This window comes from Manis javanica, chromosome 17, assembly GCF_040802235.1.
Source record: "Manis javanica isolate MJ-LG chromosome 17, MJ_LKY, whole genome shotgun sequence".
Classification (NCBI taxonomy): Eukaryota; Metazoa; Chordata; class Mammalia; order Pholidota; family Manidae; genus Manis; species Manis javanica.
This window is the reverse complement of record NC_133172.1, coordinates 61,388,681-61,401,035: the sequence shown is the minus strand read 5'-3', so window position 1 is coordinate 61,401,035 and position 12,355 is coordinate 61,388,681. Positions and strand designations below refer to the sequence as shown.

Genomic DNA, 12,355 nt, shown 5'->3' with positions numbered 1-12,355 from the left:
AAGGCGATTCTCCACGGTTCTCGCCCCCCAGGCCCTGGACGTGCCCCAGGAGCTGCCAGACAGGCAGGCAGATGGAGCTTTTCTACTTAAAAAAGAAATCGATGGCCTTCTCTTCTGAGTTGACAGGGTGACGAGGATACAGGCGGTGCGGGAGCATGTGCATGACCTGGAGGTAATCTGGGGTCAGAGGGCCAGGCGGGGTGGGCGGTGCGCTCTGGAAACTTCCATCCCCGGCCCCTCCCCCCTCCCTCTGGGAGGGCAGCTAGCCCGGCACTTACTGAGGGTCTGGAGCAGGGACGACCAGGTCTTCATGCCGAGCATGTTGTGCCTCCCCGCCGGGTGGCGGGGCCCCAGGGCGCTCTAGGAGGGGCTTCCCAGCATAGCCAGCGCCGTGGGTGCGGAGGTCACTGCGGAGGCGTCCAAGCGCGCCCTCGGGCCCGCTGCGTGCTGGGGGTTGGGGACCCAGGGAGGTGCCAGGGACGGCTGACCGGGCCGCGGGGCAGCCGGGAATGACCCCCGAGGGGGAGGAGCCCCGGGACTCCCGGCAGGTCCGGAGCACCCGGGGAGTCCTGGCGTCGCGCTCCGTGCGCCCTGCCCGCTGCGCCCCCGCCTGCCCGCTGCAGTGACCGGGGGAGGCGCCGGGGGGAGGGTCCGGGCGCCTGGGGGCCGAGCGAGCGGCCTCTCACGCCGCCCCGCGCTGCCCGCGCGCCCTCGCCGGAGGCTTCCCGCACCACCAACCGGAGCTGCGCGGCCGCCGCGCAGCGACCATTTTATTCCCTTCCCGCGGGGCTGGGGCGGCCGCCTCCCCGCCGCCTCCCGCGCCGCGGCGCCCCTTCGCCCTCCTCCCCTCCCCGGCGGCCCCGCCCGCTCCCCTGCACTTGATAACGCGCTTGTCAAGACTGCTGAGTTGTTCCTGACCTCTCCCCCGCCGCTGCTAATTAAGGCTCCGCCGTGACAGTTCAAGTGCCGAGCATCAAGTTCGCAGAACCAAAGCCTCTAATTGGGGCCGCTTTTCATTTCACCATCCCGCGGGCTGGGGTTCCCAGACCTGGGCACCGGCGCATTTTTCTTTTGTATTTTTCATCAGAGAGGAGGGGGGAAGGGGGCGGACAGGCACCAGAAGGGGAGGGCAGGCAAACAACCAAACGCTTAGGAGTGGGGGGCCCTCGCTGGCCCCCACTGATCCGCTAGCAACCACAGGATACCTCTACTGCCCCTGACATCTCTCCTAAACCAGGGGTCTCTGGGCTCTGCGGCTTAGGGCTGCACGGGGCTGACCGCCGCCTGCAGGAGCCACGGCTACGGCCTCTGCCTCCTCCCCTAACCTCCCCCTCCACCGCAGTGGGGCTGGCAGAAAGGGGCAGCCCCCACGCCGTGCGCTGGGGGCAGGGGGCGCTTGTAGTCTGTGGTGCCAACCTGCAGAGCGCTGTGATGATGGCGGGCTTGCCAAGCCCCTCCGGGGCAGAGAGGTGTGTTCCTTACAGCCCAGCTCCCTCCCCGGGGCTGCTGGCCTCTCCTTCCCAGATAAGTGCTGGCGAGCACAGAGGCTCTCCGTGACTCTCAAGCTGCCTTTCTCCTCCAACGCCCACTAAATCAAGCCGGCGCGGAGAGCCACCGGCTGGGAAGAGAGGAAGGAGGAGGGGCCGGGCTGCAGGCGGGCTCCCCGGAGCTGGTGGAGGGGCGGGGGGCTGGGATAAAGTCGCGGGGGAGGAGATGGCGGAGGTAAGGGGGGTCGGGCAGACCTTGGGATGGAAGAGGGGAACAGGGAGGGATGCTGGCCAGGAGGAAACCCAGGGGCAGGCACAGGGGGTCCCGGCGAGGCTAGCTAGCTGGGCTTTCAGCTCAGAATCCCGGAGCCTCAGGCCGCAAGGGGCTCATGGACACTCAGGGCTGTGTTTCCCACACTTGCCTGAGCCTGAGAATTCCAGGTGATTCTAATTAAATTGGGGAGTTAGTTGGAGCCACCAGCTAGGTGATTCTGATGGTGACTCAAGTTTGAGAAAGTCTCCCCCAGGGGGTCTCAAACGTTGCTCTTTATTAGAACCACATGATGCAATTTACACACACACACGTTGTGGGGCCATCCCTACACCACTGATATCACACCTCCGGGCGTGGACCCAACGTCAGTACTGGCTAAAGCACCCAGGGGGATTCCTGTGTGCAGCCCGCGTGGAGAGCCATTGTTCCAGGGCCGGTTCTCAGTGGGGCAGGGGGTGATATTTGCCCCCCAGGGGATTTGGCAATGTCTGAGGACATTTTTGATGTCACAATGCAGGGTGGGGGGAGTGCTACTAGCATCTAGTGGGTGGCAGCCAGAAATGCTGCTCCACATCCTGAAAAGCACAGGGCGGCTCCCCACAAGGAATCCTCCAGCCTCGGCTGTCTGGCTAAGCGAGGCCCACGCTCAGGCAAATGCCCTTAGAAACACTATCTAAGGAACCCCAGCTCAGCACGCGCCCCAGGCACTTGCCCAGGGAACAGCTGGGCCTCCTTTCGGCTCCGCCCTCCCAGGGGGCTGGCGCCGGGCTGGGGCTGCTCCCTTAGAACTGCTTCCTGGAGATAGCTGAAATCACGCAACTTGTACCCCGTGGGCAAGCCCTCGCCGTGTCACCAGACCTCAGATATTTGCAGACGGCTTTCACAGCTCCCCGTCTGCTCTGTTCTAGCAGACTCTCCCCTGGTTTCTTCAGCTCAGTCCTCATCACAGTCCTGGGTTCTGGAATGTTCCTTGGTTTCCTGAATAAAGTTCAGGCCCACAGGACCAGGACTGCCCATGTATCCACCATCCTCCCATCACTTAATACCTCCCAACAGGCATTAGGAGAGCTCACTGCTGGCCCTGCCCCACCCGTAGCAGTCGAGGCCTCCTGTACCCCAAGTCCTACCAAGTCAAGTCCCCCATCTTCTGATTATCATTTTGCTTTTTGAAACAAAGTGTTGGGCTTTACGCTGCATTTTTATTAAGGGGTTTCTTCCCATTGTTCTGCAGATTAGCAAACAACTAGGTTTCAGATCCAAATAGTCCCGTGTTTCCCCCATAGGCATGGGCATTGGTGTGAGGATGGTTCTCATCACTGCTGGACATGCCAACCACCCGGGGAGCTTTAAAAATACCAGGCTGGAGCCCCAGCCCTCACCAGTCATATCAGGATCTCTGGGGATAGGAAGCATCAGTAAATCTAGAATTCAGGTGGTTCCAATGTGCAGCCAGAGCTGAGAACAGCTGCTCTAAGGATTAGGGACACACAGTGTCCACCGGCCAGTGTGTCTGACCTTGAACATTCTTGGTATTTCAGACTAGATTGGCTCAGAGAACTGTCTGGTCCGGGGACGTGGCTTGGGGGCGTGAGGTACAGCTGGTTTCTCCTGGAGCGGTGGGGCCTCGCTTATCAGGTGCAGAGCAGGCACGGGGACAGGAGGCCAGAGGCCAGGAACTGGGTAAAGGTGTGTCCTGTGGGGGCTCCTAGAGGCTCCCCCCACTTCATCCCACAGGGACGAGACCAGGGTCATAGGGAACTGTGGGGTCTGCTGCCTGGTGGGAACTATTGGAAGACAGTGGCTAAGCCTCATGTCAGTCACAGGCACTCAGGTGAGCTGTTAACGCCACTGTGTGAGCGTGGGGAAGTGCCCTCACCTGTAAGGGCGGCCCTGTATATAGCAAGTGTTTTTGACGAAGGAGAAAGCTGCTGGGGACAAGAAACAGTCTTAACAATGACTCACCCAAGGCCACACTTACGCACAGGGCCTCAGTGTTCTCATCCGTACAGTGGGCACACCAGGCTAAATGACCTCTTATCATCTGGCTCCAAGCCACCCCCAGGCGCGAGTTAGCCGAGCCCCAGTAAGCACCTGGGTAAAAGAACAAGAGGGCAGTGGAAATGAGCACCCTGGTCTCCCCAGGGTGAAGGGGCAGCTGGGTAGTATGGGGTATGTGCTCTGAGCCTCAGCAGCCAACTGGGGTAGTGATAATGGGAGCCAACAAAAGCCCTGGGAGCAGGGTGGCTAAATACAGCAGTCCAAGTGGTTCACTGCACAAGAGCATCTGGATGAAATGGCAAATGGGAGTTGAGACCCAGCCCTCCCTCTGCTCATCAACACACACCTGGGGATGGGTTATGGCTGCCCGGAAAAGGCTCCTTCCAACACACACGAAGGACCTATGAGGGCTGGTGGAGCTCTGCCAGGGCCAGCCTGCTGTCTCCCAAATCCTGTCCTCCTAGCTCCAAATCCCTTTCCTAGGAAGAGCCGTTCCCACCCCGAGAGCACAGACTGGAAATACAACCTCCCAGACAACAGACTCTCACAAGCAGGCCACGGGATACATGCTCGATGCCCGCCTGTTCCCAGGTGCAGGTACAGACAGAAAAGAAAGGCACACGGCGGTGTTTGAGGTGGGCAGGTTTGGCACCCTGCCTCGCCTGCCTCTGGACTTGGCCCCAGTGCTGAACTCCAGGGTGAATGAATACATGTATCATTAGGAACCACTAACCAAGCAGAAAATGGAGAGGTGGACAGCAGTGAGAGGGGAGTCTCAGAGCCCCTCAAAGGACGAAAAATGGCACAGGCCAACCTGAACACCACCTTGCTACAGAAACAGGAGCCAGAGGACGCAGCCTCAGCCTCCTCATCTGTCAGTGGGGTCCGTAGTGCTGACCTTTGTCATGATGGCATAGACAGGGCTCAGAGCAGAGCCAGTGCACAGGGAGGGCTTCACCAATGTGTCCCTGTTATTATTGCTCTTGGGGAGCCAGGGGCAGCACCAAGCCTTGGGTCATGTTCTCAGTCTGGGGGTCAAGGGGGGTGGGCTCCTAACCCCATGCCATTCCCTTGCCCAGCCACACGGAGCTGGATGCCTGGGGGCTGGGGTGGAGTCCCCCGCATCTCTTTCGGGGGGGTGTGAAGACCTCTCTGGCCTGCTCACGTGGGTGGTGGGCCACATGCAGATGGCCCGGGGTCCCTGGAGGAGCACCCCTGCTCTCACCCCACTCCCCATGTGTGGGAGCCTAGGACTGCCAGGCCCTGGGATGATGACACATTTCGTAGCCGTGAGGGAGATGGCAAGGAATGAAACCCAAGTGACCTGTGTCCTCTTCCCAGGTCAGGGGTGGCCTCCCCACTGGGGCTGCCAGATTCCTGGGGTTGGTGGCCAGGCTGCAGCTGCAGAGCAGGCCTCTGGTGTTGGCTGGCCCGGCCCCTGCGTCTGGCACACTCCCCCTCCCACCCCTCTTGCCGGCTGTGGGGTCCTGACCTTTTCCAGCTGAGCCTGCCAGGGGGGCCTGCCCTCTCCCCCCACTCCCTACCCTCTCTGCCTGCCCTGCACAAGCCAGCTGCCCTTTGTTTGGGTTCAGAGGAGAGCCAGGGAGCCATGGCACACCTCCTCGGCTGCCCTGGGCTGGCGGCAAGCCTAGGACACTGACTTTGGAGGCTCATTTATCAGAAGACGCCTCTGAGCCCAGCTAGCAGAGTCTTCCGGAGAGGAGGCCGTGGGAGCCCCGGTCAGCTTGGGAGGGCTTCACGGTGATTCAGTGGCAAAGAACCTGTTTCTGTCTTCAGGTGGTGAATGGCAGGATGGGATCTTCTTTGGAAACGCAGCTTGTCCCATGGTCCCTCCTGGAGGCGTCCCCAGGGCTGGCTCCCTACTCCAGGGCAGCCTGGGTTCCTCCCACGGCCTCCCAGCAGGCCTCAGGACGCCAGCGCTCTCCCGCTGCAATCTTCCCACCTCCGGATGCCAGCTAGCCTCCTGTAAACACCACTAAGCTGCCTCGAGTCCTTCAGGAACACACGGAAGGCAGGGCAGAAAAATGACCAACTGGCTCCTCCCTGTCTGTGGGTCCTGGTCCCCACCCCACCGGCTGTCACCTCACGGTGGTGTGCAGTGGGCCCTGTGCTGCGGGAGGTACAGGAAGTTTGGAAATCCTAGAGCAGAATGGGAGGCAAAGGGTGGCCAAGGTGGGTGGGGCCCCTGCTCCTCCAGAACTAGCTTGATGGGGCCCCCCTCCAGGCCTTTTCCCTGGGAGGCCCTCTCCCCTACCCCACCTCACGCCATCCTGATCTCCCAGCCCCACTCGTGCCCCAGATCAGACAAGGAGCGTGCTGACGGCAGACTCCCTGTGTACCACATGCCCGACACCGTGGGTCTGGCACACAGCACCTCCCAAGATACCATCCTGCCCTTTGGTGACCTTCCACCAAGCCAGGACCGTGCTGACTCAGTGGGACGCCAGCTTCCTCTGGACCAAGCAAAGGCGGGCTGGGGCCAGATGCCCAGGTTCAGACCCCAGCTCTGCTACCTGACAGTGGTGTGGCCTTGGGAGAGTCATTAGGCGCTCCGAGCCTATTTCCTCACCTGGAAAATGGGGGACATTACATGCAGTCCCTCGCTAGGTGGCTGTGAGGATGACACAAGTTCATTCATGTTTGTAAGGTGCACAGGGCAGGGCCTGACCCACAGGGGTCGTGTGTGCATGTGTGCCGTGGGTGGGAAGGACATTTCAGCCCAAGAAAGGGGCAGGAGGTGCGACTTGGCCCCTGGCAGGCCTGGGCTGACCCCGAGCTTCCAGGCCAGGAGGACGGGCCTGGGCAGGCACGAGTGGCTCTGCGGGGCAAGTGGGCTTTGGAGAGGGGCACCAAGCAGGGCCTGCCCTCAGGGCCTTCCCCAGTCAGATGTGTGTCAGGGGTCTTCCCAGATCAGGGTGGGGTGTGGCCTCATTTTGTAGGTGAGGAAAGTTAGGGATGGGTGGGAAAAGGATTTGGGTAGGGTTGCTCACAGGAAAGGCGAGAGCCACCCTCTCTCCCAGGCCCCCCAGATTCTTGACCCCAGAACTGACTGTCCTGTCTGAGCCCGGCCTCAAGGGTCTGCCTGCGGGGAGCGAGGGACAGAGGCCAACCGCAGCCTCCAGCAGCTGGGGGCCCCAGGAGCCACCTCGGCCCATGGGGGGCCACCCGCCAGGACCTGCCTCACCCCTACCCACTGACTTCACACTGAGCTCGGGCCCCAGCCCCACCAAGCAGCCTGTGGCCCCGGGCAGCTTCTCTTTCGCAGTGAATCATAATTATCGGACACCTGGTGCACTTGAGTGCCCAGAGCTCTGCGCCCATTCTGGGAGCAGTGGTATAGTCTCTGAGGAGGGGCTGCAGAGAGGGCGGGGCAGAGACCCAGGTCCCCATGCCCCATTTGGTGGGCTTCCTTCCCAGCCCCATTAGCTACACAGATCCCCAAATCCAGAACCTTCATCCAGTGTGGGAACAGAAGGGCTGCTTTGCGGTGATGCCCCTCCGCCCCGTCTAACAGAGCGGTGCTCAGGCCCAGGAGGCCCTGCCAGTCTGCCCAGTAGCACACCAGCGGTGGTGAGCACCCCTTTTGGGGGCACGAAGCCCGACACACACAGGCAGCCCCCAGGCACCCGGCAGGGGTCCCCACCCACCAGGCACCAGCAGGACTTCGGCAGAGGAGTACTCAGTCAATGTCAACAAAATAAACAGAGAAAACGCCTGGGTGCTGCCCGTAAAGACACCCAGAGTTCTGCCCACCAGCGGTTTCTCTCTGGCAACATCTCTCCTGAGGGTCCCTGTGCTCAGAGCTTCTGCAGGATTCTGTGGGCCCGTAAGGAGATGACCCCAGGCCTTCAGGTGGGAACCGCCTGTGCCCACAGGAGCCAAGTGAGTCCAGGGAACGAGGCAGCTCCCAACTGGGCTTCCAGAAGAATCTGTTTCCTTTAGGTCAGGGGCTACCAGTCACACTCACCTGGGGGAGCTTTGAAAAATCCCAATGGCCTGGCCACAGTCCCAGATCACTCCAGTCAGTACCCCGGGGGAGAGGCGATCTGGCATCAGCATTTTTACAAACTTCTGGTGATTCCTGGAGCCGCCAGGACCAGAGGGAGAGGTGGGTGGTCGGGGCAGGAGCGCCGTGAGGCCACATCCAGGCTCACCACCTCGTTAATTACCCTGTATCCCCACACTCCCCGTGTGTCCCAGCTGGGGAAATCAGGTAAATAAACAAACAGCCCTGCTGGCAGGGCCATCCAGCACCACCACATCAGAGATGCAGTCAGAGAGCCTGACTCTCCGAACAGCATCAGTGTAATTGCAGGGCTCGGTACAGGCCGGGCGGCAAACTGCTTCGGTGCTCCCATCCGTTTTATTAAAACCCACCAGTCTCTGGCAGTGACCAAGAGGCATCTTCAGCCGTGGTTGGGCCTGACACTGGGAGATGGGGCCGCGCGGTACAGACACCTCCTGCTTAGGGCACATGTGCCCTGGTCTCTCCGGGCACCAGGAAAGGCGAGAAAGGCAGGCAAGGAAGGGCCCGCTTCCGGCCTCTCGGGCCACACGGCCTGCAAGAAGGGGGCTGGGCTTCCGAGCTGCCGTCAGAGTGAAGGATGCCCCTGCCTGGATCCTTCACGGGATCACTGAGTGGTTCTTATGGACTGAACATGTGTCCCCCCAGATCCATCCGTGGAAGCCCTGAGAACCCCACACCAAGGTATTCAGAGGGGCCTTTAGGAGTTGACTGTGTTTAGATGAGGTCATGAGGGTGGAACCCCATGTTGGGATCAGTGTCCTAAGAAGCGGGGACAGAAGACCCTCTCTTCACAAGTGCCCAGTGAAGTCACGTGAGGTCTCGGCCAGAAGGCAGCCGTCTGCCCCAGGAAGTGGCCTCAGCAAGAGCTGGTGCTTTGAGCTCAGACCCCCAGCTTCCAGAGCTGTGAGAATAATGCTGTTGTTTAAACTGCCCGCTCTGTGCATTTTGTAATCACAGCAGCCCGAGCTAAGACGGTCGTGGAAAAATTAGAACACGCAAAGTAAAACCGTCGCGTCCAACCAGGGGTGAACAGAGGAAGCAGTGCAGCGCGTCTACACGTCGGAACAGCGCTCGGCAGCCGTGCACGCGCACCAGCTGGGTGGACCTCAACAGCAGCGTGCTCGGGAAGGAAGCCAGACACGAAAGCCTTACTCTGAGTGACGTTCCAGAAAAGGCAAAGCTACAGGGACAGAAAACAGATCGTGGTTCCAGGGTTGGGAGGGTGGCCCAGGGAGATGGCTGTGCAAAGGGACATGACAGAATTTTCTGGGCTGGGGGAAGTTGTATCTCCTGGTGGTCCCAGCACTGTAAGCATTTGTGAAAACTTACCAAACAGCATACTTAAAGGGTGACTATTATTGCATAAAAGTTATATCCTGATAATCTGATTTAAAAAAATACATGAGGTGTCCACAGTAGAGCTGGCCACAAAGCGCACTGTGACTCTGTGCTGTGGGGGCTGGGCACAGCTCAGATTTTCTGCCAGGGCGCTGGAGGGAGGAGGCTGCTGTGCCTGAGACCCTGCCCTCCTTTGGCAAGCCAAGCTGGGCATCCTGGTGGCAGGAAGGGGGGCAGGGGATACTGGCGATTAATCTGCCAGAGGCCACACACCTTTTTGTATTCCACAGTATGATTAGCTTCTCCAAGTGGCTCTTCAAATCCAAGCCCTGCAGTGCCCAGGAAGCAGGGTCAGAGAAGCCTTTCTCCAAGGTCACACAGCAGTGCTGCAAAGCCAGGCAGGTTTGACCCCACCGCCCCCACCTACCACCACTCGGCTCATGGGCTCCCCCAAGGCTCTTGGTGTTCACTGAGTGAATCATTAGCCCTCCTCCCAGGACAGAGCAGCGAAGTCACTGCTCGGCCTGTACTTCCAATCGACTGTGCGTGGCAAATGTTCCTCCTTTCCTCTGGGCCTGACAGAAACTGGCTTCTCAGGTGACTGTGTGGCCGAAGGTGGCATGACAGACCCGAGCTGGAAGCCAGGGCTCTCTCCTGTGCCCACACTGCCTCACCCGGGCCACAGGCCGCTGTTCCAGGCGGGCTCTGGGTTTTCCCAGCCACTGTGGTTTTGTTTTTCTAGGCCCTTCCAGGCCCAGCACCATCCAGTTAGGTGGGAACAGCTGCCTGGCGCCTCCTGAATGCCTCAGATGTGTGCTCGGCAGGAGCTGTGGGCCAGCCGCTGCCACTAGGTGACTCGGGCCTGCCATCAGAGTCACAAAGACCAATTAAAACGAGAGGAAAAACAGCCTCCGGATCTCCCAGAGCAGCCGGCCAGCTGCTCCCCACTCCCACCTCGCCGCCCCGTGGGGCCTCAAGCTCGGTTTCCAGCCTGCTCCCTCCCGCACCCCAGCCGCCTTCCTCTGACAGCCTCAGTATTGATGCCCGCCTCCTAAGCTCAGGCTTCGGTGGGTGAGGGCCAGGGCAGAGGCATGGGGCGAGGCAAACAGCTCCTGGATTTTCGACTCAATTGCTGTGAGGAGGGATGAGAAATTGCCTTTCTGACCTGAAACCGGAGTTCACAGCTGCACTTCATTACGGATTTCTCCAGGAGGCCCTGGGAGAGGCGCGCTCGGCAAGGCTCACCTGTTAGCAGCAGCTGCTCCTGCCTCTTTCATAAGCACGTTGGTAGTTTCCTGCCTGGGGCTGCAGGGGCAGGGGGTGTGGGTGGCACAGGGCAGGCTGCCAGTGGTGCCCCACAAGCCGCCCCCCCCCACCCCCTGCCAGTTTGCATTAGCTCAGCGGATGGAGGGAGGAAGCGGCGCCAGATAAGTGAACAAGAAAGGGAGGAAAAGGCCACAGCTCTGGGTCTTGCTCTGTTTGGAAAGTACCAGCAGGCAAAGGGCACGTTTGCCCCACCTTATTTCTCTGGGTGTCATGTCCACTCGGGTGGGCTGCCGTGTGCGTTTGTCCAGTGCCTGGAGTGTCTCCAGGAACACAGCAGGTGCTCAATAAATGCTGCCTTCTCTCCTCCCTTGCTGTTGGCTCTCCATGATTTTAAAATGCTACCGCTCAATATCTGACAGTTGTTTAAAGAGCACAGGCCCCTGAGGACCAGAGGCTCTGCACCCTGGCAGCACCTTGGAATCAGGATGAGGGCTTGTGGGAAGACGCAGGTGCCTGCTGCACGGTCCGCATGGCTGGGCCTGTGTTTCCGAAGCTCCTGGAATGCACAGTGAGGCTGCTGCTCAGCCTTGGGTCATTCTTATCTGATCCTTGATGTCTGTCCATCCTCTTCCAAAGAAGCCATGGGCGAGGGGCTGGTACGGGAGCCCAGACTGGCCGCAGGAAGAGGAGCGCCAGGCTGTGGAGTCAGCACCCGCTCGCTACCAGGCTGCCCGGCCCTTGCTTGCCAGTTGTGTTTCTCACGTCCATTAAGATTTGTACTCATGTCCCCAATACAGAGACGGAGCAGGGCTCGCGGCATCGGAAGCTGCCCCCAGCATCTGTCCCTCCAGGAAACAGAAGCTGTTTGACACCAGGCAAGTCACTTACTAACTTCTCTGGAACTTGGCTGGCAAGGCTGGGTACTGGCTGGGTAGAGACAGCCCAAAGCTGTGCCTGGGAGGCACCCCAGCTTGGGCCTTACACCCCAAATCCTGTCTCATTTCTTCTTTCGTACATTTGCAAGCTCATTGTGCTCTGGGGGAAATGAGGTTTCTACTTAGTTTCTGCCATTAGATACCTACTAAATGATGCTAAAAATGCTCCGAGCCTTGCAAAGTGTTGGCCACTTCACCTGGGAAGTGGGAAGAGCGCCAACTTTGTGGGGTCATTGTGCAGGCACAATGGGGACCCAGGCCCAGAGCAAGCACCTGCCAGCAGTGGGGACAGCTGGCGTGGCCTAAGCACCCCTGTCCTGTGCACACCCTCAGCACACCTGAGTGCAGGTTCTTTCAACAGCCCCATTTTCCAGATGAGAAAGCCAAGGTCTGGGAGGGGGTGGCTTGCCAAAGCAAGCAGTGAGGCTGGGGTTCGAGCCCTGCATGTCTGAACCCAAGCTCTGGGCCGCCACGTGCACATGGGCCTTCTTGATACGGCTCCTGGAAGGAAACATCCTCTGTGAGGGCAGTAGGGACATGCCTAGGGTCTGGACCATGGCGAGGGTAGAGCAGGCTGCACACTCCCACCCATGCCCTCCACTGACTCTGGGGCACAGCTGGCATGAGCCTGGCTTGGCTTCCCGGGGACTGAGAGGGTCCAGGGCATAGAGGCCCACTGTAAGGGGCCCACATGGGGACAGTGCCTGGGGCAGCTGGCACATGTGCTGGCTGAACATAGAGGCTCAGCCAGGGGCACACAGTACACACAGAGCACCTGACATTGTAGGTACCTGTGTAAACACGTGTGTGTGAGTGTGCATGTGCAGGAACAGGGCTCCAGAGGGGCTGCAGGGTGGGGGAAGGGAGGGACAAAGGGGAGGGAGGAGACAGCAAAGGAAGTCGTGTGCCAGCACAGAGAAAAAAAGGTCAGGTGGGGACAGTGGCGGCCAGGCCTGAGGCGGGAGCCAAATGAAGAAACTGAGGATCAAAGAGATCAGCTGACCTGTGC

General features: G+C 60.0%; 1 protein-coding gene across 7 annotated transcripts in view; it reads right to left on the bottom strand.

The window, feature by feature from the left end:
* GSE1 (Gse1 coiled-coil protein) overlaps positions 1–12,355 on the bottom strand; it is a 383,892-nt gene that overhangs the window by 167,469 nt on the left and 204,068 nt on the right. For 2 of the 7 annotated variants that reach the window (XM_073225433.1, XM_073225437.1), the window contains exon 1: positions 279–788. The exons of the other annotated variants lie outside the window; for them this stretch is intronic. In XM_073225433.1, the coding sequence (XP_073081534.1) occupies positions 279–321 (43 nt within the window). In that variant the 5' untranslated portion in view covers positions 322–788. Of the gene's footprint in view, positions 1–278; positions 789–12,355 lie in introns of those variants that run through there. 7 annotated transcript variants of the gene reach the window in all.